Source organism: Propithecus coquereli, unplaced genomic scaffold (assembly GCF_000956105.1).
Source record: "Propithecus coquereli isolate 6110/MARCELLA unplaced genomic scaffold, Pcoq_1.0 Scaffold178, whole genome shotgun sequence".
Classification (NCBI taxonomy): domain Eukaryota; kingdom Metazoa; phylum Chordata; class Mammalia; order Primates; family Indriidae; genus Propithecus; species Propithecus coquereli.
In genome coordinates, this window is record NW_012142523.1 from 1,213,538 (window position 1) to 1,239,819 (window position 26,282).

General features: G+C 46.6%; 1 protein-coding gene across 1 annotated transcript; it reads left to right on the plus strand.

Annotated features, from left to right (window-relative positions):
* Positions 1–6,785: 6,785 nt before the first annotated feature.
* On the plus strand, positions 6,786–24,965 carry TMEM39B (transmembrane protein 39B). The gene is made up of 9 exons (XM_012642347.1): positions 6,786–6,804; positions 8,489–8,615; positions 9,142–9,361; positions 9,951–10,034; positions 10,357–10,511; positions 18,041–18,377; positions 19,527–19,714; positions 22,584–22,704; positions 24,521–24,965. Exons 1-9 carry the CDS (start codon positions 6,801–6,803, stop codon positions 24,761–24,763), a joined length of 1,479 nt encoding a protein of 492 aa, XP_012497801.1. The 5' UTR covers positions 6,786–6,800; the 3' UTR covers positions 24,764–24,965.
* Positions 24,966–26,282: the final 1,317 nt, after the last annotated feature.

Genomic DNA, 26,282 nt, shown 5'->3' on the forward strand with positions numbered 1-26,282 from the left:
TGTTTACTCCATCAAAGTAGGATAATAATCCCTACCCACCGAATGGAATTTGAGAAGCAAATGAGATGTGTTTGAAATGCCTAACATGGGGTCTAGACAAAATACTTCTCAACACTTAAGTTTCCTTCCTCCTTTATTTCAGGCTTATAGGTCTTATCCAGTCCTGTCACCTGTCAATGTCTGTCACACACAGCCTCCGCCCCCCTCTAGTTAACACTTATGTCCCTGGGGATCTTCCTTTGAGAGTCCTGACCTAGTGGGCTTGGCCCAGCTGCCCTGCATGTCAGTCACCTCCCCTGCAAGCTGAGAAGGGATGACGATGACATCAGCCATTCTCTCTAGCCCCCTCTTAAGCCTCAGGACTGTTTTGAGCCATAAATATTTTAGCTGGGCCTTTCTGGCTGTTGCCAGGGTGATGGGCTCTCAGGGGACAGGGGTGGGAGTGTAGAGGTGGGGCTGGCAGCCTGGGGCCTAGCAGCAGAGCTGGCCCTGGAGAGCCAAGGCTTGCAGCCATGATGGCTGTTGCTTTGTCTGCTTTCCCTTTCTTGGGCCCCTCAGAGCCACTCGCTGCTTACAGGCCCAGCTCTGCCCTTAGGTGCTGTTAGATCTTAGGTAAATTGTTAAATATCTCTGGGCTTTCAGTTTAGTATCTGTAACAGAAAAATCCCTGCCTAACTCAGTGCAGGTAAGTGGAGAATACAGAGGTTAAAGCAGGTTTTGTAAAAGTCCTGTGAAACACTAGGCTAGTAAGTCGTGACTGCAGAAGCTAGGCCCCATTACACGTTTTGACAGACCTAAAGGCTGAGTTCCTAATGGCCATGTGGATGCCACCCTAAAAATGACTCCCAGTTAAGGCACTCTCTCCCCTTCCTCCCCCTGCCCCCCTCCTCATGCTGCAGCCCCAGCTCCTTTTTCTAAGGTTCCCAGGTCTAGCTAGATGACCTGGTCTGTATGCCAAGGAGTTGGGCCTACTGGCCTATGACCAGAGTTAATGAAATTTTGTCTTTTTTGCCTTAGATACAGAAATCCAGGCTCCTAGACTAGATCTGGCCCTCATCGTCTATCCATTCCAGCCCTGTTCCTAGAGACCTTAAAACTGGCTAGCTTTTAAGCGTTAGGTTGTGGTGGCATGCCCCACCCCCTCCCCTTGCGATGGGTGTAAGAAGGAAAAGGGCCATAGAGAGGGCACCTGGATCCAGGCCCTACCCTACCATTGAAAAACCCTGAATTGGGTCCAGGATTCCACATCTGCCCAGTGATGCCCAGCCCAATCTCCCTGTTGTGCTCGGAGTTCTGATTCCTTTGTATCTGGCTCTCTCTGCTGGTTAAAATGGGCGTTGCAGCAGAATAAGATAATCAAATGTGAGACTGATTTTCAGGCCACCCTCGGGGCTGGGACAGTTTACACCAAGGAAAAGAGTCGGTGTCTCCAACTCATAATAAAAGCCTCTCCATTTCTCATACAGGATTCCCTTCCATCTGTTTGCTTCTCTCCATCACTAATTCTCACAACAATGACATGGGAATTGTCCTAATATTACAGATAAAACAGGCTCGGAATTGCAATTGAGTCCAAATTCTTTACTATGTGCAGAATTCAGGATCATCAAGTGATCGGAACTGAGCCTATTTTTCCAACCTCATCTTCGGTTACTCTCAAGCCAAAATGGACTCGCTCTTCTGGAACGTAGTCTGCTTCTGGACTTTTGCTCATGCTGTTCCCTCCATCTTCATTACTCCCCCCACCTGCCCCCAAGTACATTACCTGTCAAAATCCTATTTTTTAAAAAATCTACAGAAATACAGTATTTTCTAGGTTTTCTATAGTTTGCATATATTATCTTTGTAATAATTAAATATAAGACACGGGAAGGCACAAGTCTGGATGAGAACAGGTGGGTGGGTGGCCCTGACAAGCGGAAGGTTGTGTGGGGAGACTAATGCATAGATGGAGTGAGAATGGCCCAGGAAACCTGAAGAACATGAAGACAAGGGTTCTCTTGTAGACTGTCAAAGTGAAAATCAGGTGTAAGTATTCCTGCTGGCATGAGAAAGTGGGAACAAATCCCTGAGGGACTGGGACAGAACTGCAGGTGACATTTTTTTTCAAAGCCTTCAATCTTAAATGCACATTAGTTTGTACTTCATAATATATTCATATTTTAGTCATAATAGCTAACACTTCAATAGAACTTACACCAGGCACTGTTCTAACTACTTTATGCAGACTAACTTAAACCTCCCCACAACCCCCATACCTTTACTTTACACTGAGGAAACAGAGACACACAAAGGTTGAGTAACTTCCTAACTCATGCAGCCAGTAAATGGTGGAGCTAGGACGTCTGGCTCTAGGGAAGGTGCTCTTAATTACTTTTTTTTTTTTTTGAGACAAAGTCTCACTCTGTTGCCCTGGCCAGAGTGAGTGCCGTGGCGTTAGCCTAGCTCACAGTGACCTCAGACTCCTGGGCTCAAGTGATCCTACTGCCTCAGCCTCCCGAGTAGCTGGGACTACAGGCATGCGCCACCATGCCCGGCTAATTTTTTCTATATATTTTTAGTTGTCCGATTAATTTCTTTCTATTTTTAGTAGAGACAGGGTCTCACTCTTGCTCAGGCTGGAATAACTACTTTTTAATATTGAAAATACTGCCCTACATTTCCAGTGAATAAAACTGACATTCTAGAAAGCTGCATTGTTCTATCCTGTGCTTTCAGCACCTCTTTGTACCACCAGAGGGCTGCACAATCTGGGTTGAAAACTGCTGATTTAAAAGACAGATTTGCCAGCTTTGGGCCTTGGTCCCAGAAGTGACATGACCAAGGAAAAGATCCCAACCCTTGACACCCAATGACAGGATTGGCCTAGAGCCAGTGACGTTTCCTCAAAAACTCAGACTCCTGGAAGAGCCAATAGAGAGCAAGTTAATCAGGAAATGGAGGCTCAGAGAGGGGAAGTGAGGGCTTCAAAGTCACAAAACATCTGAGATGTGTGGCCACAGGTCTAGAAGACAAGAATCTAGCCATCTTATTTTCTCCAGGGACCCTATAGGAGGCAGATGTTAAAGGACCAAAACCTTAGGCGCTTCTGGTAGACAGTGGACTAGAAGTGTATATTCTAGATTATTTCAGTTGGAATTGCCAAACACCAAACACAAACTGGCTTTTTGTAACAGAAATCCATAAAAGCTTCAGGTATGGTTAGATCCAGGGGTTCAATTAATGCTATCAAGAAAATGTATTCTGCTGGGCTTAGTGGCTTGCACCTGTAATCCCAGTTACTCAGGAGGCCAAGGAGGGAGGATCACTTGAGCCTAGGAGTTCAAGGTTACAGTTCAAGGTTATGATTGTGCCACTGTACCACTCCACCCTGGGCAATAGTGAGACCCTGTCTCTAAAAAAAAAAAAAAAAAAAAAAAACCAGTTAAAAAAATATTTAAAAGTTTCTCCTGATTTCTTGACTTCTGTGTTTTCTTCATTGTCAGCTAAGTTCTGCCCAAAAGGTGGCAAGATGGCCACCAAGAGCTCCCAAGTTTATAACCTATTCCCAGAAGGGAATAAAAGTTTCTTTCCTAATAATTCTAGCAAAGATTCTAGGATTGCATCTCATTTGGCCTGACTTGGGTCATTAACACCCCCTCCCTACAACCCCAACCAGTCACTAGCCTGAGGTGGCAGGGGTATTGGAATGCTTTGATTTGCCAAGCCATCTGCCCACATTAGAACTGGAAGGTAAAGCAGCCCCACCACACCACATGGGCTGAAGGTGAGAAGAAGGTAGTTCCCCAAGGGAAAAATCCGTGTTCTTACCAGAAGGAGGAGGAATAAATGCTGAGCAGGCAAAATTTTTCATCTTGGGCTGCCAAAAAAAAAAAAAAATCAACAGTGGACTGGTACAAGGTGGGCTGAAGCCACAGGGGGTCACATGCATGTCAGTCCATACAAATGGCCTTACTTTCTTATACTAGGTTGTATGCATGGCCTCAAATCAATTCAGTAAACATTTCCTGAGTATTTACCATGCTCAAAGTCCAGCACCTTCCATGTAACAGATGCACAGCAAAACATTCCCCTACCACCAACGCCATAGGCAGTTACCAGGCTCAAGCTATTGCTTCCTCCCCATAGGATTACAACAGGCGAACTCATACTCATCTCTCGGAAAGCTCTTGACTCCCTCCCTTGTCAGTCACTTGTGTCTACTTCTGAACTTGGTACATACTGCTGTTACCACACTGTGCCAAAATTTATTGATTCATTTTTCTGTCTTCCCCATTACCCACTCATTCACCTCTGTATCTTCAGTGCCCAGGATATAGTAATTGCTAAGAAATGCTTGTTAACCCAAGTTAAAATGTGTTCCCAGGAAAGGCCCAGCCTCAGTCTTTCATAGAATATTCCTGAAACCATTTAGCTTCCTTTCCCAATCAGCCTTGTTTTCAAGAGCCAGTTTGCTGCTACCTCAATTCAACTGAACTAATACACATTGAATGCCTATTATGTGTTACGTAGTGTTAGACTCTGGAGGTTCAGAAAGTTGGCAGGGAGTTGTGGCTAATACCTGTAATCCCAGCACTTTGGGAGGCCAAGATGGAAGGATCACTTGAGGCCAGGAGTTCAAGACCAGCCTGGGCAACATAGTGAGACACTGTCTCTACAATAAAATTAAATAAATAAAAATAAGAAATTAAGATACATTCCAAATTCACTTCTAAAGAAGCCAGAATCATCTCTTCTATCAGAATTTCTCTAGCTAGAAAAAAGAAATCTCAGTCCTGGTTTCTCTACTCTGCTTGGTGAACCAGGAAAAGTTGTTCTCCCCATGCCTCTTTTCCCCCTGAAGGGAAGGACTGACTTGGTGTAAAATCTATCATAATTTAAAAACGTATTTGAATTGAACTCCATATTTCCATTTGTCCAGGCCAAATACCTTGGTGTCATCCTTAACTCTTCTCTTTCACACTCCTATCCAATCTGTTAACAAATCTTGTTGACTTCACCTTCAAATCCAGAATCCAACCTAATACAAACCATCACCATCTCTTGCTAAGATCATTGCCATAGCCCCCTGTCTGACCTTCCTGCTTCCATCCTGTGCCCCTGCAGTCAGTTCTCACCGAGCAGCCGGAGTGGTTCTTTTAAATTGGAAGTTCAAACCCTTCAATAGCTCTGCATCTCATTCAAAGTAAAACTATACAGCCCTACATGATCTATCCCTTCTCATGTCCTACTGTCATGCCTACTCCACCTAAGCCACACTGGCCTCCTTGTTATTTCTCAAATATAGCAGGCACCCTCATGCCTGAGGGCCCTTGCACTGACTGTTGCCTCTGCCTGGAATGACCCCTCTTTCCAGATGTCTGCATGACTGACTTGTTCGTTTCTTTCATGTGTTTACTCAAGTCACCTAAGTGACGCTTACTCTGCCTGCCATATGTAATACTGCAACCCTCCATCCCCCTTTCCTGTTTTTCTTTCACACCAATCATTCCCTTCTAACATACTACAGGATTTACTATTAATAACTTTGTTTGTATCTACCTCCTCCCACTTGACAGTAAGCTCTGTGAATATCTATTAATTAAATACCTAATTCATTCAATTAATTGAATATTGATGTCTATTATGTGCCAAGCACTGTGCTAAACAATGGAGCTACCAAGTGATTTAAGACTGCTTATAAGTCTTGTGAGGGAAGAAATGATAATAACAATTATTAGTAGTAGCTCATTTATTGAATGCTTCCTCTGTGTTAAGTGTTTGCCAAACACAATGATGGCTAACGTTGATTAAAACAGACTTTGTTCTACATGCTTTATCTCATTTAATCCTCACCAAGATCTATAAGGTGACTATTATCAGCCTCATCAAAAAGAGCGAGAAACCAGGCCAGGCACTATGGCTCACACCTGTAATCCCAGCACTTTGGGAGGCCGAGTGTGGAAGACCGCTTGAGGCCTGGAGTTCAAGACCTGCTTGGGCAACATAGCAAGACCCTGTCTCTACAAAAAATAAGACAAAATTAGCCAGGTGTGGTGGTGCGTGCCTGTATAGTCCCAGCTTCATGCCACTGCACTGCAGCCTGTGTGACAGAGTGAGACCTCATCTCTTAAAACAAACAAACAACAAGAACAGAAAACAAAAAGGGAAGATTTCAAGGCTCGGAAATGCCAGAGTCAGGATTTGAACCAAGGCGGTTGCAATGAGAACGGAGAGTAAGGTCAAATGTGAGAAATATCTAGGACTCAGAGTCAGCAAGACTAGGGCAAAGATTGGATGTGGGGGCCGAGGGAAGGGGGAAGTGACTCCTAGGTTTTGACTGGGGTGGAACAACGCGCAATGAAGCCAAAGAGAAAAATGAAAGCCCAATTTGAGATACGTTAAGTTTGAGGTGCTATGGGTCACTCGCGGGTACAGTCCGTCTCCGGCGGGGTCAGAGGCGGTTCCGCTGGCCCTCCGCCTCCGCCTGGGCCTGAAGAGATGCCGGGAGAAGGCACGCACGGGAAGAAGAGGAGGTGGGTTACCCTCCCTCTGGGGTTCTTCATTAGCAGCTGCAGGAAGGGCGTGGGGAACCGCGAGACAAAGAGCGCACAGGCCCCGCCTTTGTCAGGGCGGCCCCTTTAAGAAGCGCGCTCCCAGCTTCCAGCCCGCCTTGTATGCAAATTTAGCGGCGAGGCGGGAGCGCGCGGCTGATACCCGCGGACTGGGCTGCGGCTGTTAGTCCTCTCCCGGCCGCCGTCGCCTCCGACATATTGCCCGCAGGAGCTGCGGCGGCGAAGCGGAGAGCGCCGGGGGAGGAGATGGGTGAGCAGAGAGGGTCCGGCTCGGCCTGGAAACGAGCGGGCGCGGGGGTTAGGACAGCCAAGCGGCTAATTGCTGCCCCACGCGGACAGGATCTCAGCGAGGGGAGGGGGCGGGGGAGGGGATGCAGGCGCAGACGGGACCCCGCCCCCTCCTGTCGTTTTGCGGGGTGGGGCCTCTGTTTGGGGGCGGGAAATTGGGGTGGTGGGCGGGGCTTCTAAAACGAAGGCCTGTAGGGTCTTGCGCTTTGGTGAGGACCCGCTAGTCCGGGCTAGAAATGCGGGCGGAACTTATTGGTGGGCGTTGCCTTCGTGCTAAAGGCGGAGCTTCTGGGCTGGAGGCGCTTGTGCGGGGGCGAACTTTCTGGGCTGGAGGGGCTTATACTGGAGGCGGTGGGGCGGGGGCAATTGTCAGACTAAGGGAGCCTATTCTGAAGTGGGGCTTCAGGGCCGGGAGGGCTTTCATTGGCTTGTGGGCGGGGTTTCTGGGCTGACAGTTGCGTGTGGGCGGGGCTTCTGGGTCGAGGGGCTTTATGTGGGAGCATAGCTTCTAAAGAGAGGAGAGTGGGCGTGGGCAGAGCTTCTGGACTAGGGTGTTTGTGTGGGGTTTTCTAAGCCAAGTATAATAGTGTATGAAGAGAGCTTCTGGTCTGGGGGCTTGGTGAGGGCAGAGCCACTTACTGGACAGGTACTTTTTGGAAGCGTGTGGGAAAAGCTTCCGAGCTGAGGTGCTAGGGCTTGGTGTGTGTGTGAGTGGAGGCTGCTGTGTTGCTGTGAGGCGGTATGAACAGGTTATTACTTTGATTAGGTGCGTAGGAGTTTCGTGCAGGACCTTTGGGCAAGGTGGTACGCGGGAACCTGGGCTAGACTGCTAAGCCTAGGGAAACAGAGTGTGCGTCCAAGTTTCAGGTCCAGAACCACGGCATTCTCCAAGCCATATTGCTGATCCTGTGCTCAGGCCCTAGGTCCTGCCCACTGGAGCTGGATCCTGGGGCCCTGGAAGAAAAAGCTGTCTCAAAGGTGCCCAGAATTATAAGTCTCCAGAAACTTATATCTGAATGGGCCCCAGTGTGTACCAGAACTGAGAGCACAGGACCTAGGCCCAGTACTGTCTGTGACACAGTATAAGCTCAGTTTCCTAATTTGCGAAAAGCCTACCTTGCTGGGCTCATTCATTCATCAAAATATACTTTGCTTTAAAAAAAATAATAAATATATACATATATTTGCTGTAGGAGGGGTAGGGAATACAGCAGTGAAAAAGACATAAGATTATTGACTTCACTGACCTTCCATTCTAGTGGGAGACACAGTAAGCATGTTAACAAATGAATGAGATAATTTCAGAGAGTGAATTGTTGTGGAAAAAAATAGAAATAAGATAGAGAGTGATGGGGGCAGCTACTTCACAAATGGCAGTCAGAGAAGGGCTCTCCCGACAAAGGATACAGCAAGTGCAAGAGGTAGCAGAAGCTTGGCTTGCTGAGAGAAAGGCCCAGATGTCTGGAGCATGACGTGAGGGGGAGTGAGGCAGAGAGTGGTAGCAGATGAGGTTGAAGAGGTAGGCGGGGCTCAGTGAGGATTAGATGATGCAATGGGATACCAAGTGACTGGTAGCCAGTATCATCGCTATTATCCTTGATACATGCCCCCTGGCTTGAGGATGTACTTTACGTTGAGCCCCACAGGAGGACGAAGAGGTCCCAACAGGACATCTTACTGCCGAAATCCACTCTGTGAGCCAGGATCCTCGGGGGGCTCTGGTGGGGGCCACACTTCCAGCGCATCAGTGACCAGTGTCCGTTCCCGCACAAGGTAAACCACCTCTCTGTCTCTCACCCCTCACTGTGGTCTCACAGGGGCAGCATGGACAAGGCTCTGCCTGACTGGGTTCTAGGATGTGATATCCTGGATGCCAGGTGGGGGCTTAGAGGGAAGTGAGCAGCCAAAAAGACCCAGAGGGAGATCAGTTGAAGGTGGTCACTTGGACAGATGCAGTGCGACGTGGTAGTGTAAGCCCAAAGTGCTGGATTCCAATTACAGTTCTGTTCTGGCTTTGCTGACGCCATGGACAAGTTGCCTCCCCTCTCTAGGCCTCATTTTCCTCATGCGTAAAATGAAGGTAATAATTCTTTCCCTCCTAGGGGTGTTGGAAGACCTGAATAAGATTAGGGATAGGAAAAGACTTTGTTACCGCCTTTGTCTGACAAGCAGGATTCGGAGGACTCCGTCCTTGCCATGAGCTGCTTTTCTGATTTTATCCCACAATCCTGTGCCTCAGAAGCCCTTCTTCATAGGGTTCTCAGGTCAGCTACTGATGCTGTTCTCCCCTTATCCCCAGGAGCAGTTCTGGGACAGGGCTCTCCAGCCCCCCTCTGGCCACCCAGACGGTTGTGCCTCTACAGCATTGCAAGATCCCTGAGCTGCCAGTCCAGGCCAGCATTCTGTTTGAGTTACAGCTCTTCTTTTGCCAGCTAATAGCCCTCTTCGTCCACTACATCAACATCTACAAGACAGTGTGGTGGTATCCACCTTCCCACCCGCCCTCCCATACCTCCCTGGTAGGTGCCCAGCTAGGGCCAGCTGTGTGTGTGCGTGTGCACATGTGTGAGACGTTTGGTTTCAGTTTAGCATAGCCCTACCAAACACCACTGTGCACTTGGCCCTGTGTGTGCTGAGCATGGAAGGTGTAGAAGGAACAGGAAGCTGATGATTTCTGAATGCTCCTAGTGTGCTTAGTACCACACTGGGCATTGAAGGGTTGCAGAAATGAATCTAACACAGATTTTGCCTAAAGGAGCTCAGAGTCTTAAGTCGTGTAGGGGAGAGGAACCACAGGCATACATGAGTGTTTCAAGGGGTAGAAAGAGCTCTGTTCAGAAGAATAGGTACAGAGACAGGGGCACGGGTGATCAGAGCAGGAGGGCTCACACACCACTCTCTTATCCCCAGGGACTGTCCCACTTCCCTTCTCTGGGTCCTGTTCTACTCCTCTAGGTAATTTCCTGGCCTGACACAGCTGGAGGCAGATGAAGGTCAGAGAATGGGGACAGTCTCTGTGGAAAGGACTGGGCAGGGGGAGGTGGGTATGAGAAAAGCCTGTGTATGGGCAAGGGGCCCACATGACCCCAGGCCTCTGCCCCCTGACAGAATTTCCACCTGATCGACTTCAACTTGCTGATGGTGACCACCATTGTTCTGGGCCGCCGCTTCATTGGGTCCATCGTGAAGGAGGTGATTGGGTCCTAGAGGCTGGCCAGGGACTTTGGGACTTCCCATTTCCCCTGGGGGTGCCAATGAGATACACCCAGCCCTTCAACCCTGAGGTATTTCCTTGGGGCTCCCTTTGGACTTGGTTGAAAAACATTAATCACATCCCGTCTGCTCTTGGAGTTCACTGGGCATCAGAAAGGAGGATTCACCTTGCCAGGTTCTGCCCAGCCTGCTGTGCCACCTTTCCCTGGGTGGGATCACAGGCCATGCTGGGTGGGATTTGGCCACACGCCCTGTGGCCTCCATCCAAGGCCCCATCCCGTCCTATCTCGCCCTGACCCAGGCTTCTCAGAGGGGGAAGGTCTCCCTCTTTCGCTCCATCCTGCTGTTCCTCACCCGCTTCACCGTTCTCACGGCAACAGGCTGGAGTCTGTGCCGATCCCTCATCCACCTCTTCAGGACCTACTCCTTCCTGAACCTCCTGTTCCTCTGCTATCCGTGAGTACCCTTCACTTCACCCCTCATTGCCTAGCACCTGGGTCCTGACCTCTGCCCTGAGTGTGGCTGGGTCACCAGGCCTCCATATCTAGAAGACTGGAGGTAGGCAGCAACAATATCCTCTCACGTTGTCTCACAACATCTTCCTGAGATCAGGATGATGAGCCTTCTTTTGCAGAAGAAACTGAGGTGGCATAATTTACCCAAGCTCCCATTGAGGGGGAGGTCAGAATGGGACTCAGATCTGTGTGTATATCCCACAGGAACGTTCCCAAGGGGGAATGCACGGGCTTTGTCTCCCTCCCTCTTCCTTTCCTCTCTCTCTGGTTCTTTCTCTTTCTCTATGTCTCCCTTCTTTGTATCTCAGTGTTTGTGTAATCCTTCGGTGCCTCCCAGGGTCTGTGTGCAGGCAAGCATCTGCATGTTTGCATGTCTCTGTGGTGTCTGTGCATGAAGCATATATGTGTGTATGTGTGTGTCTGCACATGCACATGTGTATATCTGTCTTGGTGTCTGTTTTGCTCACTCCCTCCATCTTACCAGAACCCAGATTGTTGAGGATGGAGAGATAGTACATGAGAATAGTCCAGGAGTGCCCTTTTCTGGCTTAGAATCAGGGAGGACTTTGATGAGGTGCCCAATCTGGCTGTTCCTATGTCAGGCTCCTGGCTGCTTGGGCATTAACAAGTCATTACCCAACCCTGGGCTTTCTGGTTCATGGATTTACTCAGGTTGGGCTATCCCTGGTCCCTGGGAAGCTTCAGAGCTGGACATTTCTCCCTTTGTATGCTGCATGACCCAAAAGCACTGGCATGGGAGCCTCATTACATGTGCTTCAATTATATTTAGTGTTTTGGTTTTTTTTTTGAAACAGAGTCTCACTCTGTCACCCCACATAGAGTACAGTGGCATCATCATAGCTCACTGCAACCACACACTCCTGGGCTCAAGCAATCCTCCTGCCTCAGCCTCCTGAGTAGCTGGGACTACAGGCGCCCACCACTGTGCTCAACTAATTTTTTAATTTTTAGTAGAGATGGGGTCTCACTGTTGCTCAGGCTGGTCTCAAACTCCTAAACTCAAGTGATCCTCCTACCTTGGCCTCCCAGAGTGCTAGGATTACAGGCATGAGCCACCTCGCCCATCCTTTAGTTTCTAATTACAAGAGTGACACATGTGTTTTATAAAAACATTGAACTTTATAGAAGCTTTTTAAAAAGATTTTTGGAAAGCATGGATAGTTTATCATCTGATATAGACACTTTTAACATAGAAAATAATAGTCCCACATAATCTCATTCTCCCAGAAAAATACATTATTTGCAGCATATTTTTCCAAACTTTTTTCTGTATAAGTACACACATGATTTTTCTAAGAACAAAAATGGGATTGTACTGGGCATGATGTTATACAATTTACTGCATTTTTCATGTAATCATATAACTTGGATATACTTCCATGGCAATACATATGAGTCTGCCTCATTTTTTTTAATGGCCTCATAGTATTCCATGGTGTAGAATTTTCACAATTTATTTGTCTTCTGTTGGTGAACTTTTAACTTCTTCCTAGCTTTTCCTTATTTGTAACAATGAGGCAGGAAACATTCTTTTGCACACATTTTTATACATGTGTCTAATATTTCTGTACAACAGATTCCCAGAAGCAAATTACTGCACCAAAAGATGTATCTATTTACATTTTTCATAGATATTAACAAATTGTCCTTCAAAAGGGTTGTACTGTTTTAAAAGTCAGTAGTGGCTTAATTTGACACTTTATGGTTACTAACTGGTGAGTCTGTTCTCCTTGGATGTAGATGCCACCATATTTTGCTTTATTTTTTATTATTTAAAAATTTTATCATTTAAAAATTTTATTGACATAACTACATTGTAAATTGAATCCAATAGTGCTAAAAAGCTTATAATGGAAAGCATTAACCTCTAACCTCACCCTCCAAATTTTTAGTCCCACTCTTCAGAAGCACTCTCCTTCACTTTCTCATTTGTGTTTTTTGAGTTATCCCCATAATTCCAGTATCCTTATGCTTTTGTTTATTCTTTTTAAAAATGTATTTATTGATTTTATAATTGGATAATGGGTTTACATGGTTAAAATTCAGACAGTATAAAAGTATAGAGCGAAAAAGTCTCCCTTTGACTGCTGCCTCCCAGACATCCAGTTTTCCTTCCAAGAGGTAATCATCAGTGTTTCTGATTTCTTGTATATCCTGGAAATAAATGTTCTATGCATATACAAGCATACCACACACACACATGCATGCGCACGCATATTCCTTGCAATGACAGATGAAGATGTAGCTCATCCTCCCATCCCTACTGTTCCCAGTATTTGATAACTGTTATTATTTTTAGTTTTCTATTGGTTATCTTCGTCAGTTTTATAAGTATGCCTAGACTTTTTATTCCATCAACAATAGTATCTTGAATCCCTTTCATGTAAGACAAGAATATTAGGTACCCTACCCATCCACCTCTACTTCCCTCTTCCTCCTTTCACTTCCTGGAAACTGTACTTTTATGTTGTCAAGCTTGACATTCACATTCTCCTATATAACCATACTTAAGTGTTCCATTCTTTCTCTAAGGCTAATTCTAAAAATTAAAAACCAGTAAGTAGCTTTGATATAATTATGGGTATGACGATATCGTTCACTGCAGGGCCCAGTAGTGTGCATAGATGACATTCCTTCTCTATAGTTACTGCGTCACAATCTTGGGCTTCTTATAAAAGACCTTTGTAGTGTCAAGCTCAAATAGTTTCTCTTTATTCACATTCCATCAATTGCTTAAAATCATGTCCCATTTTAGTTTGCTTCATAGATTGTAAACCTCCTTATGTAGCTTTTTATTTTTCTTGGAGTTTCTAATTGTCTTTCCTGTTGACGAAGGAATGATGGGCCTTCAACATATCCTCAAGTTTATCCAGCCTCTCAGTCATGCTACCTGTTGTCTGAAGTCCATTTTACCCCCCAAAGACATCCTTCCTGGAGCTCTCCATCCTCCTGCTCCAGTCTGGAGTGGTTGCTTTTTAGGCCTGCTATACAGCTCTCAACCTGGGACTTCCCTTCCTCACCCTCCTGGGTTGTATCCACTGTTTCCTGGATCCCATGTCTTCCTCTTTCTTGGCTATCTCCCTTATTTTGCTAGAGTGCATTATGAGGTAATTTCCTTAACAATGAATATTTGGGAGATGTACACATTCTGAGTCCTTGCATGTCTAAAAATGTCTTTATTCTGCTCTCATACTTGATTGGTGGTTTGGCTGAATATAGATTTCTAAGTTAAGAATTTTGAAGATACTGTTCCATTTTCTCTAGCATCCAGTGTTGCTAGTAAGAAGGCTAAAGCCATTTTGATTCCAGTTCCTTTGTAGATGACTTGTTTTTTTCCTTTCTAAAAGCATTCAGGAGTATTCTATTTATCTTTTAATTACTTGAAATTTTACAAGATTGTGTCTGGTGTGGAATTTTTATCATTTATCCTATCAGTACTCTAGGACTTTTTTAACCTAGAGATTTGGGTACTTCTTTAGCTCAGGGAAATTTTCTTCTATTATTTCTTTGATAATATCTTCCTCTCCATTTTTTCTGTTCTCTCTGGGACTTCTCTTCATCAATAGTAGACCTCATAGATTGGTCATCTGTTTGTCTTTTATTTTCTCTTACGTTTTCCATTTTTCTCTGTCTCTCTTCCTCCCTCCCTCCTCTCCTTATCCTCCCTCTCTCTCTCTGTTTCTCTCTCTCTCTCTCTCTCTTTTTCTCTGTCTGCTTTGGCTTTAGAGAGATTTCCTCAACTTTACCTTCTAGGTTTTTTTCAGCAATCGTATTTTTCATCTCTAAGGCCTTTTTCTTGTTTTCTGATTGTTCCTTTCTCATAGTATCCTGTTCTTGTTTTAAAAATCTCTTATTTTCCGTCAATTTTGCCATTCCACTGGGGTCAATTTTTCTGTTTCACGCTGCTAGTTTTCCAAGTATAGTTGGTTTCTTTGGTTGTCTATTTATATTTAAGAATGAAGGACCGAGTAGTAGGAGTGCATTTTCTCTCCCTCTGCCATTGTTTAAGTGAGTGGGAGGTTTGACTGGGAGTTTAAGTACATGAGCAGGACCCACTGACTGGCAGGCTTTGCTTTAGGATGAGTGAGTGAGGTGCTAGTTGTCAGGCTGTAGGTCTCCATAGGCCAGAAAGGGGGTGGGGTGTTACCCTAAGATGCCCTTGTTAGAGACCTGAATTCTCAGACAGTTTATTTAATATCTTTAGAGAAGAATCCTTCAGGGTGGGGTGTAAGGGGGGAGTAGGGGAATAAAGGGACTGACTCTTATGAATAAATATGGATCTTTGTTTAATCCCATTTATTCACCCTGTTTCTCACTTCTACCCTCTATCAAAGGTGCCCATTTCAAGCCAGAGTCTCTCTTGGGTCACTCTGGGCAGATAAGCTCTCACCTCCAGTGCAGTCCTCACATGGCATATTCTAGACGTATGCCATCCAGTTTAGCGGCCACTAGCTGCCTATGGTTGTTGAGCACTTGAAATAGGCTAGTCTGAATTAAGAGGTGCTCTAATTGTAAAATACACACCAGATTCTGAAAACTTAGTACAAAAAAAGAAAAAAAGTGAAACATCTCATTAATAAATTTTCATTGCTGGGCATTGTGGCTTATGCGTGTAATCCCAGCTACTTGGGAGGCTGAAGTAGGAGGATTACCTTGAGACCAGGAAATTCGAAGCTGCAGTGAGCTATGATTGCACCACTGCACTCCAGCCTGTGTGACAGAGTGAGACCCCATCTCTCAAATAAACAAACAAACAAAATTATATGTTAAAATGATAACATTTTGTACGTGTTGGGTTAAGTAAAATAGAATATAACAATTAATTTCCTCTTTTTTTCATGTGGCTGCTAGAAAATTTTAAATTACATATGTGACTCTCATATTTCTATTGGAAAGTGCTGTTCTAGACGATGGCTTCTTCCTCATCTGTCAACATGTCTCCATCTGCTTTCTAAATTTGTCAAAATCATTTGTGTACTGATGACCCCCACTATTTTTTTGCTGATATGGATTTATTTGCTACTTTTATGTAGTCATGCATTGGGTGGAAGGAATGGGAGGGAATCTTGTCATCTTGAATATGAAGCTGCTTCTAACTTCTGACCTGTCAGAGCAGTCATTTACTGTCACCAAATCATTTAATTGATCATAGGACCTATCTGCAGTCCTTCTTTTTTTTTTGGAGACAAGGTGTCTGGGTCTCTATTGCCTGGGGTAGAGTGCAGTGGCATCATCATAGCTCACTGCAACCTCAAAAGCCTGGGTGCAGACGATCCTCCTGACTCAGCCTCCCAAGTAGCTGGGACTACAGGCACATGCCACCACACCCAGATAATTTTTTTATTTTTTGTAGAGATGGGGTCTCACTGTGTTGCTCAGGCTGGTCTCAAACTCCTGACCTCAAACAATCCTCCCACCTCAGCCTCCCAAAGTGCTAGGATTATAGGCGTGAGTCACTACACCTGGCCTTGCAGTCTTTCTTAGAAGCAAAGCCAAGGAGATTCTTTTTTCTATTTTTTTCTAGAAACAGGGTCTTGCTCCATCACCCAGGCTGGAGTACAGTGGCACAACCATAGCTCACTGCAGCCTCAAACTCTGGGCTCAAGAGAGTTACCCAGAGTTTTCTTGCCCTAAATCACAGAGCTAGTAAGTGGCAGAGCTGGGATTTTAATCTGGGCCTATTTGACCGCACAGGTTATACTCTTGACCATAATTCTCTAAGTCATCTTATTTAACCTTACCCCAAAAAGGATGGTAGCTTCCCCATCTAAAGAGGCTAAGTTACTTATCCTGGAACACTCATATCCCTTGTTGGAACCCCAGAAAAAAGGAAAAGAAAATATTATTGTTGATAGGAAATGTAGCACTGTCATTGGCCCTAATTCCTGGGGGCAGCCTAGGAACCCTTTTGGGGCTTTGTAATTCTGGGGACCTAGAGAAATTGGGAGGCCTCAAGGTGACAAAAAAAAGGGAATACTTATAAAAGTACCTACTCCAAGCATGGTGGCTCATGCCTGTGGAGGCTAAGGTGGGAGGATCACTTGAGGCCAGGAGTCCAAGACTAGCCTTGGCAACATAGGGAGACCCTGTCTCCAAAAAAAAAAAATGATGTGCCATGTACTGTGCTTGGCACTTACCCACTTTTTATCATTACTCTTCCGGGGTCTGGGTCCATCCAGTTTTCATCTCACACAGTACTAGTCACACACTCAAAAAACCCCTTGAGGCCAGGTGCAGTGGCTCACGCCTATAATCCCAGCACTTTGGAAGGCCAAGACAGGAGGATCACTGGAGCCCAGGAGTTCTGAGACCAGCCTGGGCAACATAGGCAGACCCCATCTCTACAAAAAGTTAAAAAATTAGCCGGGCATGGTGGTGCACACCTGTAGTCCCAGCTATTTGCAAGGCTGAGGCAGGAAAATTACTTGAGCCCAGGAGTTCGAGATTACAGTAAGCTGTGATCAGGCCACTACACTCCAACGTGGGTGACAAGAGCAAGTCCCTGTTTCTAAAAACAAAAAACAAAAACCTTTGACTAATGTGTTCCAGCCCTTCCCTACGGGTGCTGCTCAGGGGAAGGGATTTATTGTATTCAAGAGCCCATTTTAGGCCGGGTGTGGTAGCTCACACCTGTAATCCTAGCACTCTGGGAGGCCGAGGCAAGCGGATTGCTTGAAGTCAGGAGTTTGAGGTTGCCATGAGCTAGGCTGATGCCAGGGTACTCTACTCAGGGGAACAGAGTAAGGCTCTTGCCCAAAAAAAAAAAAAAAAAAAAAAGGCCCATTTTAGTGCCTGGCACATAATAAATAATTCTTTTTCAACTGTCCTCCTCTATAAACTGAAGAGCTGCCTTATACATGTACCAATAACAACTTCTACTTCTCTTTTGTGGCACTGTGTACACTTTTAATTAATTACTCTTAATGATTTGTTGAATATCTGTCTTGATCTTTGGTACCAGACAGTTCTGGGGTTGAAGCCTGGCTCTCTTACTTCCTTACAATTGTGTAACCTTTGGGAATTTACTTCACCTCTTTGAGGCACCACTTCCTCAGCTGAAAAGGGGAAAAATAACAATACCTAATGCACAGTGTTCTTATGAAAAAAAAGAAGAGGATGCAGGAAAAGCGTTCAGTACAGTGCCTGGAACATAGGCTGTGCCCAGTGAATATGGGCCGTTATGATTATTGCTCGTCATTGCTGGACTGGGCAGCGACTTTTCTCTTGCTTCCCACTGTGTCCCCAGTGCTGGGCACATACTCAGTAATAATACATGTGTTGAATGACCATCCAATGGGAAGATGGATGAATGGAAGGGTGGGTAGATTCTCCCCTCTGAGCAGCCAGGAGAGCTGAGGCCCAGGGAGGAAAGAAGATTTCCCTCAGTGGCTGAGGTGTGGGATCCTGGCCCGTGGGCAGGCCTGCCCTCACCACCATCTTCCCCAGCAGGTTTGGGATGTACATTCCGTTTCTGCAGCTGAACTGTGATCTCCGCAAGACGAGCCTGTTCAGCCACATGGGTTCCATGGGGCCCCGGGAGGCAGTCAGTGGCCTGGCAAAGAGCCGGGACTACCTGTTGACACTGCGGGAGACATGGAAGCAGCACACGAGACAGCTGTATGGCCCAGATGCCATGCCCACCCATGCCTGCTGCCTGTCACCTAGCCTCATCCGCAGCGAGGTAGAGTTCCTCAAGATGGACTTCAACTGGCGCATGAAGGAAGTGCTGGTCAGCTCCATGCTGAGTGCCTATTATGTGGCCTTCGTGCCTGTCTGGTTCGTGAAGGTGCGTAGATCAACCCAGGTAGGGAAAGGGCCTAGCTTCGACCTTGCCCTGCTGCCTGCCCCTTCTGAGCGCTCCTGCTTGCATAACTTACTCCTGTTTGGGATGAGATTAGTTTGATCTGTTCTCCTCTGGAGAGCTAGAGTGACTACTATCTCTATTTTATTTTTACTTTTATTTTTTTCCCCAGCCCTAGTCACTTAGTATGTCTCCATTTTAGAGTGCAGAACAAGAATCACTAAAAGGACCTGTCCAAGGTCACCCAGCCAGTGAGGGAGACATGGTGTTGTTGTTCATAACACTTGATAACAAAGAGTAGTGACTATGTATTTCAGTGGCTGTTTGGACACAGGCCAAGTTGCAATATCGTGCCTTATCATTAAGGAGGGAAACCAGGATTTATCCTGGTTCACTCCTGGATCAGAGTGACCCCAAAAGTCTGTACTCTCTTTTCTTGCTTATATGACTTCCTGGGATGGTACCACCTCAGCTGCAATAGGCTTGAAACATTTCTTCAGGGTGGGCTACACTGAATGATTTGAGGTTGAGAGGACTTAATATCTACTGAGTAACTACAACATGCCAGGAGCTTTCATGAGTGTTGTAATCCTTCTAATTCCTCTCAGAGGTGGTTAGTGGTTGGTCTTATCCTCATTTAACAGGTGAGGAAACTAAAGCGCAGAGAAGTTAAATGACTTGCCCAAAGTCACAAAGCTAATAAGTAGAAGAGCCAAGATTTTTTTTTTTTTTTGCCTTCCCTTCCCTTTGTATTTGCCTATGTGATTATAGTCCAAAGTTTTTATTGAAATTGTTAAAATGCATTTCTTAAACTTGGGGGGAGGAGAGACTGATCTTATACTTAACTCTTTTTTAAAAATGGAAGAGCCAAGATTTGAATTCAGGGCTGTTGGCCCCCAGGGCCTCTCCATTGGCTCAGAGTAGGGGGCAGTGGGAGCAATTTTTCTTTGTAGAAAACTGACAGGTGGGCACAGGGTCTAAGCCTTCTTTGTTAGGAGTATGAGTCCTGGTTTCAGGCTACCCTGGGTCTCCTCAGGACTGTCCTACACTCTGAGGCAGGGGGAATCAGGAAAGGGAGGGGGAGTGAGGCCACTATGGGTGTCCCAGGCCTCACCCACCTCCTCTTATCCCCAGAACACACATTACTATGACAAACGATGGTCCTGCGAACTCTTCCTGCTGGTGTCCATCAGCACCTCGGTGATCCTCATGCAGCACCTGCTGCCTGCCAGCTATTGCGACCTGCTGCACAAGGCCGCTGCCCACCTGGGCTGCTGGCAGAAAGTGGACCCAGCGCTGTGCTCCAACGTGCTGCAGCACCCGTGAGTTGCCCTCCCCTGCTCTGCCCAACCCCTGCCCTGCCCAACCCCAGCCCTCCTGGTCAGTGTCTGGAGTCTCTCACCTACTTGCTCATTAACTTATTCCTTCACAAATAGTTATTGAGCATGTCTTGTGTATTAGGCTGTGTGTCCAGAGTGGGGTACAGTGGGGCCCCCTGTCCTTGGGTAACTTGCAATGTACAGGGGATGGGAGGGGAACAGGTGGTAAATTCACGGACTCACTGACCTTCCCATTCACTGACTCACTTATTTACTCACTCATGGACTGACTTGCTCACGCTTCACTTCCCTCTCACCTGCTCACTCATCCACGCGATCGTTAAGTCACCTACTCCGTCAGCACACATTTACTTCTACCTAGTCCATACCAGGCCTGGTGCTGTGTGTTAGGCGAAGGAGCTTGGATTTTGATCTACAGGCCAAGGGAAGACAGAGAGGAATTTGAACAGTGGAGAGACCCATTCCGAGGTGTGCTCTGATGACAGGATATGGTGCTGTGTTAGCAGATGGTGAATGCCGGCCAGGGAGGAAGGGCCACAGGGAGGAAATGACAGACGAGATTATTAATGAGTTCACAGTCTGGTGGGAGAGGTAGCCATGTACACAAATAGGATGAGTTGGGCAGAAGAGACCTAGCTACAGGATGGCACTGTACCCACAGCAGAGGTAGAAGTCACCCTGCTTAGGAGCCCTTTATCAAAGTACTTTTTACCCCAGGTTTTACTAATTTTCCTGCCTGTATTCTCCCTTTAGACTGGAAGCTTCTCAAGGCCAGGACCACCTCTGAAGCACATCTGAGTGCTGGGCCCAGGACAAGGCTTGGCAGAGAGCAGGCCCCACCAGGGAGCAGAGATGCAAAGGGAGCCCACAGGTGCCAAGCGTCCTGGTGTTGGCCCTTCATGCAGTCAGGGTCCCTTTCAGGCTCTATCCAGGAGGTCCAGAAACAGCACTGGGCATTGCCGAATGGGCCAGAAGAAGGCTTGGCTTAGCCTTGGGCTCTGAGGAGAGGGAGGAGTGGAAAGATAGAACACAGTTGAAAATGAGGATAAGCCTATCCATGGCTCACCGTGGTGCATCCGTGGCTTCTCAGCTGATGAACGGGGTCCTGCCACCCTTCTCTACCTCATCTTTCACCACGCCCAACTCTTACTCTACTCCCAGCAAACCAGACCTCTTTGGGTCCTCGTGCATTATGCGCTTGTGCATCCAGGCACTTGCACGTGATATGTCTTTTGCTTGGAATGGTCTTTCCATCCTTTTCCTGGTTAACTCCCATTTATCCTTTAGCACTTTGCTTCCTCCGGAAACACTTCTGTGACCACTCAGAATGGATTTGGTGTTTTTCTCCTCCCATCAGTGTGCCATAATACCATGATCATTGCACCTACTGCTTTCTGCTGTGTTTGCTTGGTTACCTGCCTGCCATTCCAGGACTAAAAACTGGAGGTCAGGGCTCTGACCTGTCTAGCACTCAGCTGTCTCCTCATTCGTGACAGAGTGCCTGGCTTATGGTAGATACACTGCAGATTTTTGTGTTTTTGTATATAGTCTTTTTTTTTTTAAGGCAAAATTTACATGCAGTGAAATGTACAAATCTTAAAGTATATAATTCTTTGAGTTTTGATAAGGGCTTATACACTCATGTAACCCACCCCTATCAAGATATAGAACATTTCCACCCTTAAGAAAACTTCCCTATGGCCCTTCACAATGACCTCTTCTCCCCAAGACAACTTTTTTGCTTTCTTTCGCCATAGGTTAGCTTTGCCTATTCTAGAACTTCATATTAATGAAATTGTACAGTAGATAGTCCAGTGTCCAGCTTTCATTCATCATTTGTCTATGAGGTTCATCCATGTTGTTGTGTATAACACGATAACTTTTTTAAATGAATGAATCGATGAGGCAAGAGTGTGGGATTGAGAAGGGGGCTGCTTCTAGGCCGAGATTCTCAGTCCTCTGGCCCAGGATCTTTGGGGTTCCTGGGAGATCTCATAAGACATTGGAAGAATGTTCATTCTGTTCCTGCCATCTCATTCACGTGCTCACTGGGCCCTCTCTGTGTCAGGTCTTGCGGCGTCCTCTGAGGACACAGGAATGAATTAAATACCCTACCTCAAGGGCTTCTAGCCTAGTGAGGAGATACAGACAGGGAAATAAATAAATGGCAAACATTAGGGAATGTGGCAGGAGATTCAGAGAACAATGAAAGGATGCTGAACTCTGGGGAGTTTGAGCAAGGCTTTCTGGAGGAGCCTGGGTTTTGAAAGATGATGAAGAGCTTACAAGAAGGATAAGGCATCAGGAAGGGCAATCCAGTTGGCTTATGGAGAGACGTGAAGAAATATGGTGTGCTGGAGGGATTGGAAACTGTTCTGAGTGGCTGGAGCATGAGCTGTGTGGTGGGAGTTGTGGAAGTCAGAGGTCATGCCAAATCCTTAGGGCCTTGACCCCAAGGGCACTGGGAAGCCTTTAAAGGGTTTTAAGCAGAAGAAGGTCAGGCTCAGCTTGGTATTCTACAAAGACCACTCAGGCAGCTGTGTGGTGCACCAGTTAGAGTCTAAAGGTGAGACCAGATGAAACACACGTATCCAGAGAGCAAAAAGGGTTTTCTTGACAATCCCTCGGTAAGTAGGTCAGCCCTAGACCTTGTGACTCCCACTGCAGTGAATTTCTCATGGTTCTTACCCCATTTTACAGAAGAGGCAACTGAGATCCAGAAAAGGAAAATCACTGTGTCTAAGTGATAGAAATGGGAGTAGAGCCCTGGTGATCACCCTCTGCCCAATCTCTGGTACCCCCGTTCATGGGTGAGCTGGGGATAAGGGGTCCTGTTGGGCTGTGCCTCCAGGTGGACTGAAGAATGCATGTGGCCGCAGGGCGTGCTGGTGAAGCACAGCAAGAACGTCTACAAAGCAGTGGGCCACTACAACGTGGCTATCCCCTCTGACGTCTCCCACTTCCGCTTCCACGTGAGTCTCTTCCCCTGGGAAGGAGGGGTGGGGCCTGATGTAGAAGGGGGGAGGATCAGCAGGGCAGGAAGGTGATGTCATAGCAAGAGAAGGGTATTTTCGGTATTTCCCAGATCCAAAGAAGACATGCACACACGCAGCAGGAGGACATCCATACAAATTGTTACCTAATAACTGCAGCTTATTCAGTAACAGATCTTTCAAAACATTGGATGGAGAGAGAGAAAATGATACAATTAAAAAAAGGGGTTCTTGGCAGTGAAAATAATAACTATCTCATTCCCTGTTTGGTGCCAGGCACTATTCTAAGCCCTTTCCATATACCCTCCTGTTCAGTCTTCCCCTGAACCTTGTATCTGAAAGAAATGCCAGGGCTTATGCTATCCCTGTTTTCAGATACTGAAATCTGCTTAGAGAGTTTAACTTGTTCCCTTACTGGGACACTTGGGAACTAATGGTAATGACTCATGACTCAGACATGGAAAGGACTGCTCAAAATCATCTAGGCTAGTTGTCTCCATTTTATTTATTTTACTATCAAAATCCTTTTTTCCAACACAGAGACCAGAGTCCAGTACATATAGGACCTCATGGCACTGCTCTATTTGAAGGAGTTGGAACCCTCTTCACTTCCTGCTCACCCCTGCAGTAGTTCCTAAGGGACTCCCCCCTTTTTTTTTTAATTTTCTTTCTTTATTTATTTTTTTGAGATACAGTCTCACTCTGCCACCCAGGCTAGAGTGCAGTGGTGTCATCATAGCTCACTGCAACCTCCAGCTCCTGGGCTCAAGAGATCTTCCTGCCTCGGCCTCCCAGAGTACTAGAATTACAGGCGTGAGCCACCACACCCAGCCTATTTTTAATTTTTTTTTTTTTTTTTTTTTTTGAGATGGGAGTCTTGTTATGTTGCCCAGGCTGGTCTCAAACTCCTGAGCCCAAGTGATTCTTCTGCCCCAGCCTCTCCAGTAGCTGGGACCACAGATGTGTGCTATTATGCCCAGCCCTAAGGGACCCCCTTGAAACCTGGGGCTCTAAGGAATACAGTTTGAGAAATCAATGATCTGGGCTGATATCTTCATTTCACAGTTGAGAAATCTGAGACTCCGAGAGGGACTTGTCCAAAGTCTTGCAGCCTGTCAGATGCAGAGCTGAGCTTGGCATCTGGTCTCTTGCACCCCATCTCCTGCCACTTCTCCTCCCATCCTGTAAACAGTTCTTGAGGTTTAGGTACCTTGGCCCCTGCAGAATTGAGATCCCTAGCACTCTTTTGAACTGATCAGAAATTTTTCTTGAGTCCTTATACTCTACCTTGCCCTGAAACCCCAGATAAGAGTGAGGTGTTGCCATGTCCCCTGATAGCTTCCAGCCTAACTAGGGATGCTACACATGAAGTATTAGGTAACTCAAGCTGTAGAGTCTATAATAATGTTCCACACCCATGTCATAAGTTTCTAATTTGTTCAGACTCAGTAATACCCAGGAGGATGACATATAAAAAGGTGTTAGTTTTAGACCAGAAAAAGAGTTTGAGAGAGCAAGTAAGACTGCTCAAAAAAGGATTCCTGGAGGAGGTAGAAGTTGAAGAGGATCTTAAACCACTTAGGTGGGAAGCGGTAGTCCTCCCAGGAGGAACACCACAAGCAAAGGCAGATGAGGTGGCAGAGTCCATGCCCAACCCTGCAAAGTCTTCCTCTTCACCCAAGTCTGCCTGGGGTCCCAAGAGCTTGTCCCCTTCACTGGCCTACCCTGAACCCCCATCCAAGAGGCAGGTTTCTGGAGCATACCTTCCAGCCCATGCCTACCCTTTTCTGGGCAGTTCTTTTTCAGCAAACCCCTGCGGATCCTCAACATCCTCCTGCTGCTGGAGGGCGCTGTCATTTTCTACCAGCTGTACTCCTTGATGTCCTCTGAAAAGTGGCACCAAACCATCTCACTGGCCCTCATCCTCTTCAGCAACTACTATGCCTTTTTCAAACTGCTTCGGGACCGCCTGGTATTGGGCAAGGCCTACTCGTACTCGGCCAGTCCCCAGAGAGACCTGGACCACCGGTTCTCCTGAGCCCTAGGGTGACCTCAGGGACAGCATCCAGGCTTCGGCCAGGGGCTCCCTGGCAAGGGGCTGTTGGGAAGGAGTGGGTGGGGGGCAAAAAAAAAAAAGACAAAAAAATCCACCAGAGCTTTGTATTTTTGTTACGTACTGTTTCTTTGATAATTGATGCGATAATAAGGAAAAAAAAGTCCTATTTTTATACTCCCAACAAGCTTGTGTCCTGTGGTTTTTTCCCTTCTTGCCTGTGAGGCACATTGCAGAGGTGTGAGATTCTGGGCTAGAAAGCCCCAAATGTGGCTTCTGAAGCCTCTGGGCTCTGCCTTTAGACACCAGGAAGAATGGTAGGATAAGAGGAGATGACGAGGCACCAGAAGCCATGGTAGCAGTGACAGCTACCAACTGAATGCTTGCCACATATACCAGATGCTGGTGTCTGTGTGTTTCAGGCCTTGCCGTAATCTAACTTTTATGACAACCCCAGGTGGTAAGTGCTGTTACTCCCATAGATGAAGAACTGGAGCTCAGAGAGTTATAGTGACCTGCCCGTGGAATTGGTAGAGCTGAGCATAAATTTATTTCTGGTTACGCCTGTAATCCCAGCACTTTGGGAGGCTAAGACAGGAGGATCGCTTGAGGCCAGGATTTCAAAACCAGCCTGGGCAAGATAACAAGACCCCATCTATACAAAGAATGGAAAAGTTAGCCGGGCGTGGTGGTGCGTGCCTATAGTCCCAGCCTGTAGTCCCAGCCTGAGTTGTATTTGCCAGTTACTAGGTGGACAAGAGAGGGGAAAGGCATTTCAATGAGAGAAACAGACATATGCAATGGCACGTAGATTTGGAAGGCGGCTATGCTCACCACTATCCCATCAACACCAGCACATAGAATTGGAACATCCTGGTGTGTTTTGGGAAGGGTAAGCAGAAAGTGGTTCCTAGAGCAGGAAAGATAAAGGAAAGGGGTGGGGAAGATAAGCAGAGGCAGGATCAGGGAAGACCAATGGCCCTAGACTAGCAACGGTGTGGGTGTGAGCAGGGCCAATTGCTTGAGTGGAAACAAAGCTGCTTGGAGTGTCACTGGCTCTTACGGGCATAGGGTGGAGGGTTCAGGGGCTGGAAGGAGAGGAAATGCAGATCATCACAGCCATTCTCATCTATTCAGCCCACGTTCCTTGAGCCCATGTTGGCCACAGCACACAGGTGAGCTCACAGTGGTGTATGGGAGACAGATATCTCAACAAATGTTTTCAGTGCCTCTGTTGAGGCAGGCACTGTGCTAGACACTGACATAAAGATGAGGAAGATACTGTCCCATAGACAACAGAGAGAGATGGACATGTGAGCAAATTAGGGTGTGAAGTGCTAAGGAAAACGAGTATTCAGGGCACTGTGGGAGCAGAGGGGACAATACCCTGACTATCTGGAAAGACAGGCTTCTCCGAAGAGCTGAGAGTTGAATTGGGTCTTGAAAGTGAGCATGGTTTGGGGGAAGGGAGGGCATTGCATTCCAACAGAGGGAACAGCACATG

Bases quoted from the DNA above. Each gene is read 5' to 3' on its own strand.
- TMEM39B (XM_012642347.1), top strand. The intron at 9,362-9,950 runs GTAGGTGCCCAG...GCCCCCTGACAG, and splicing joins CGCCCTCCCATACCTCCCTG to AATTTCCACCTGATCGACTT. The intron at 10,512-18,040 runs GTGAGTACCCTT...CTTCCCCAGCAG, and splicing joins CTCCTGTTCCTCTGCTATCC to GTTTGGGATGTACATTCCGT.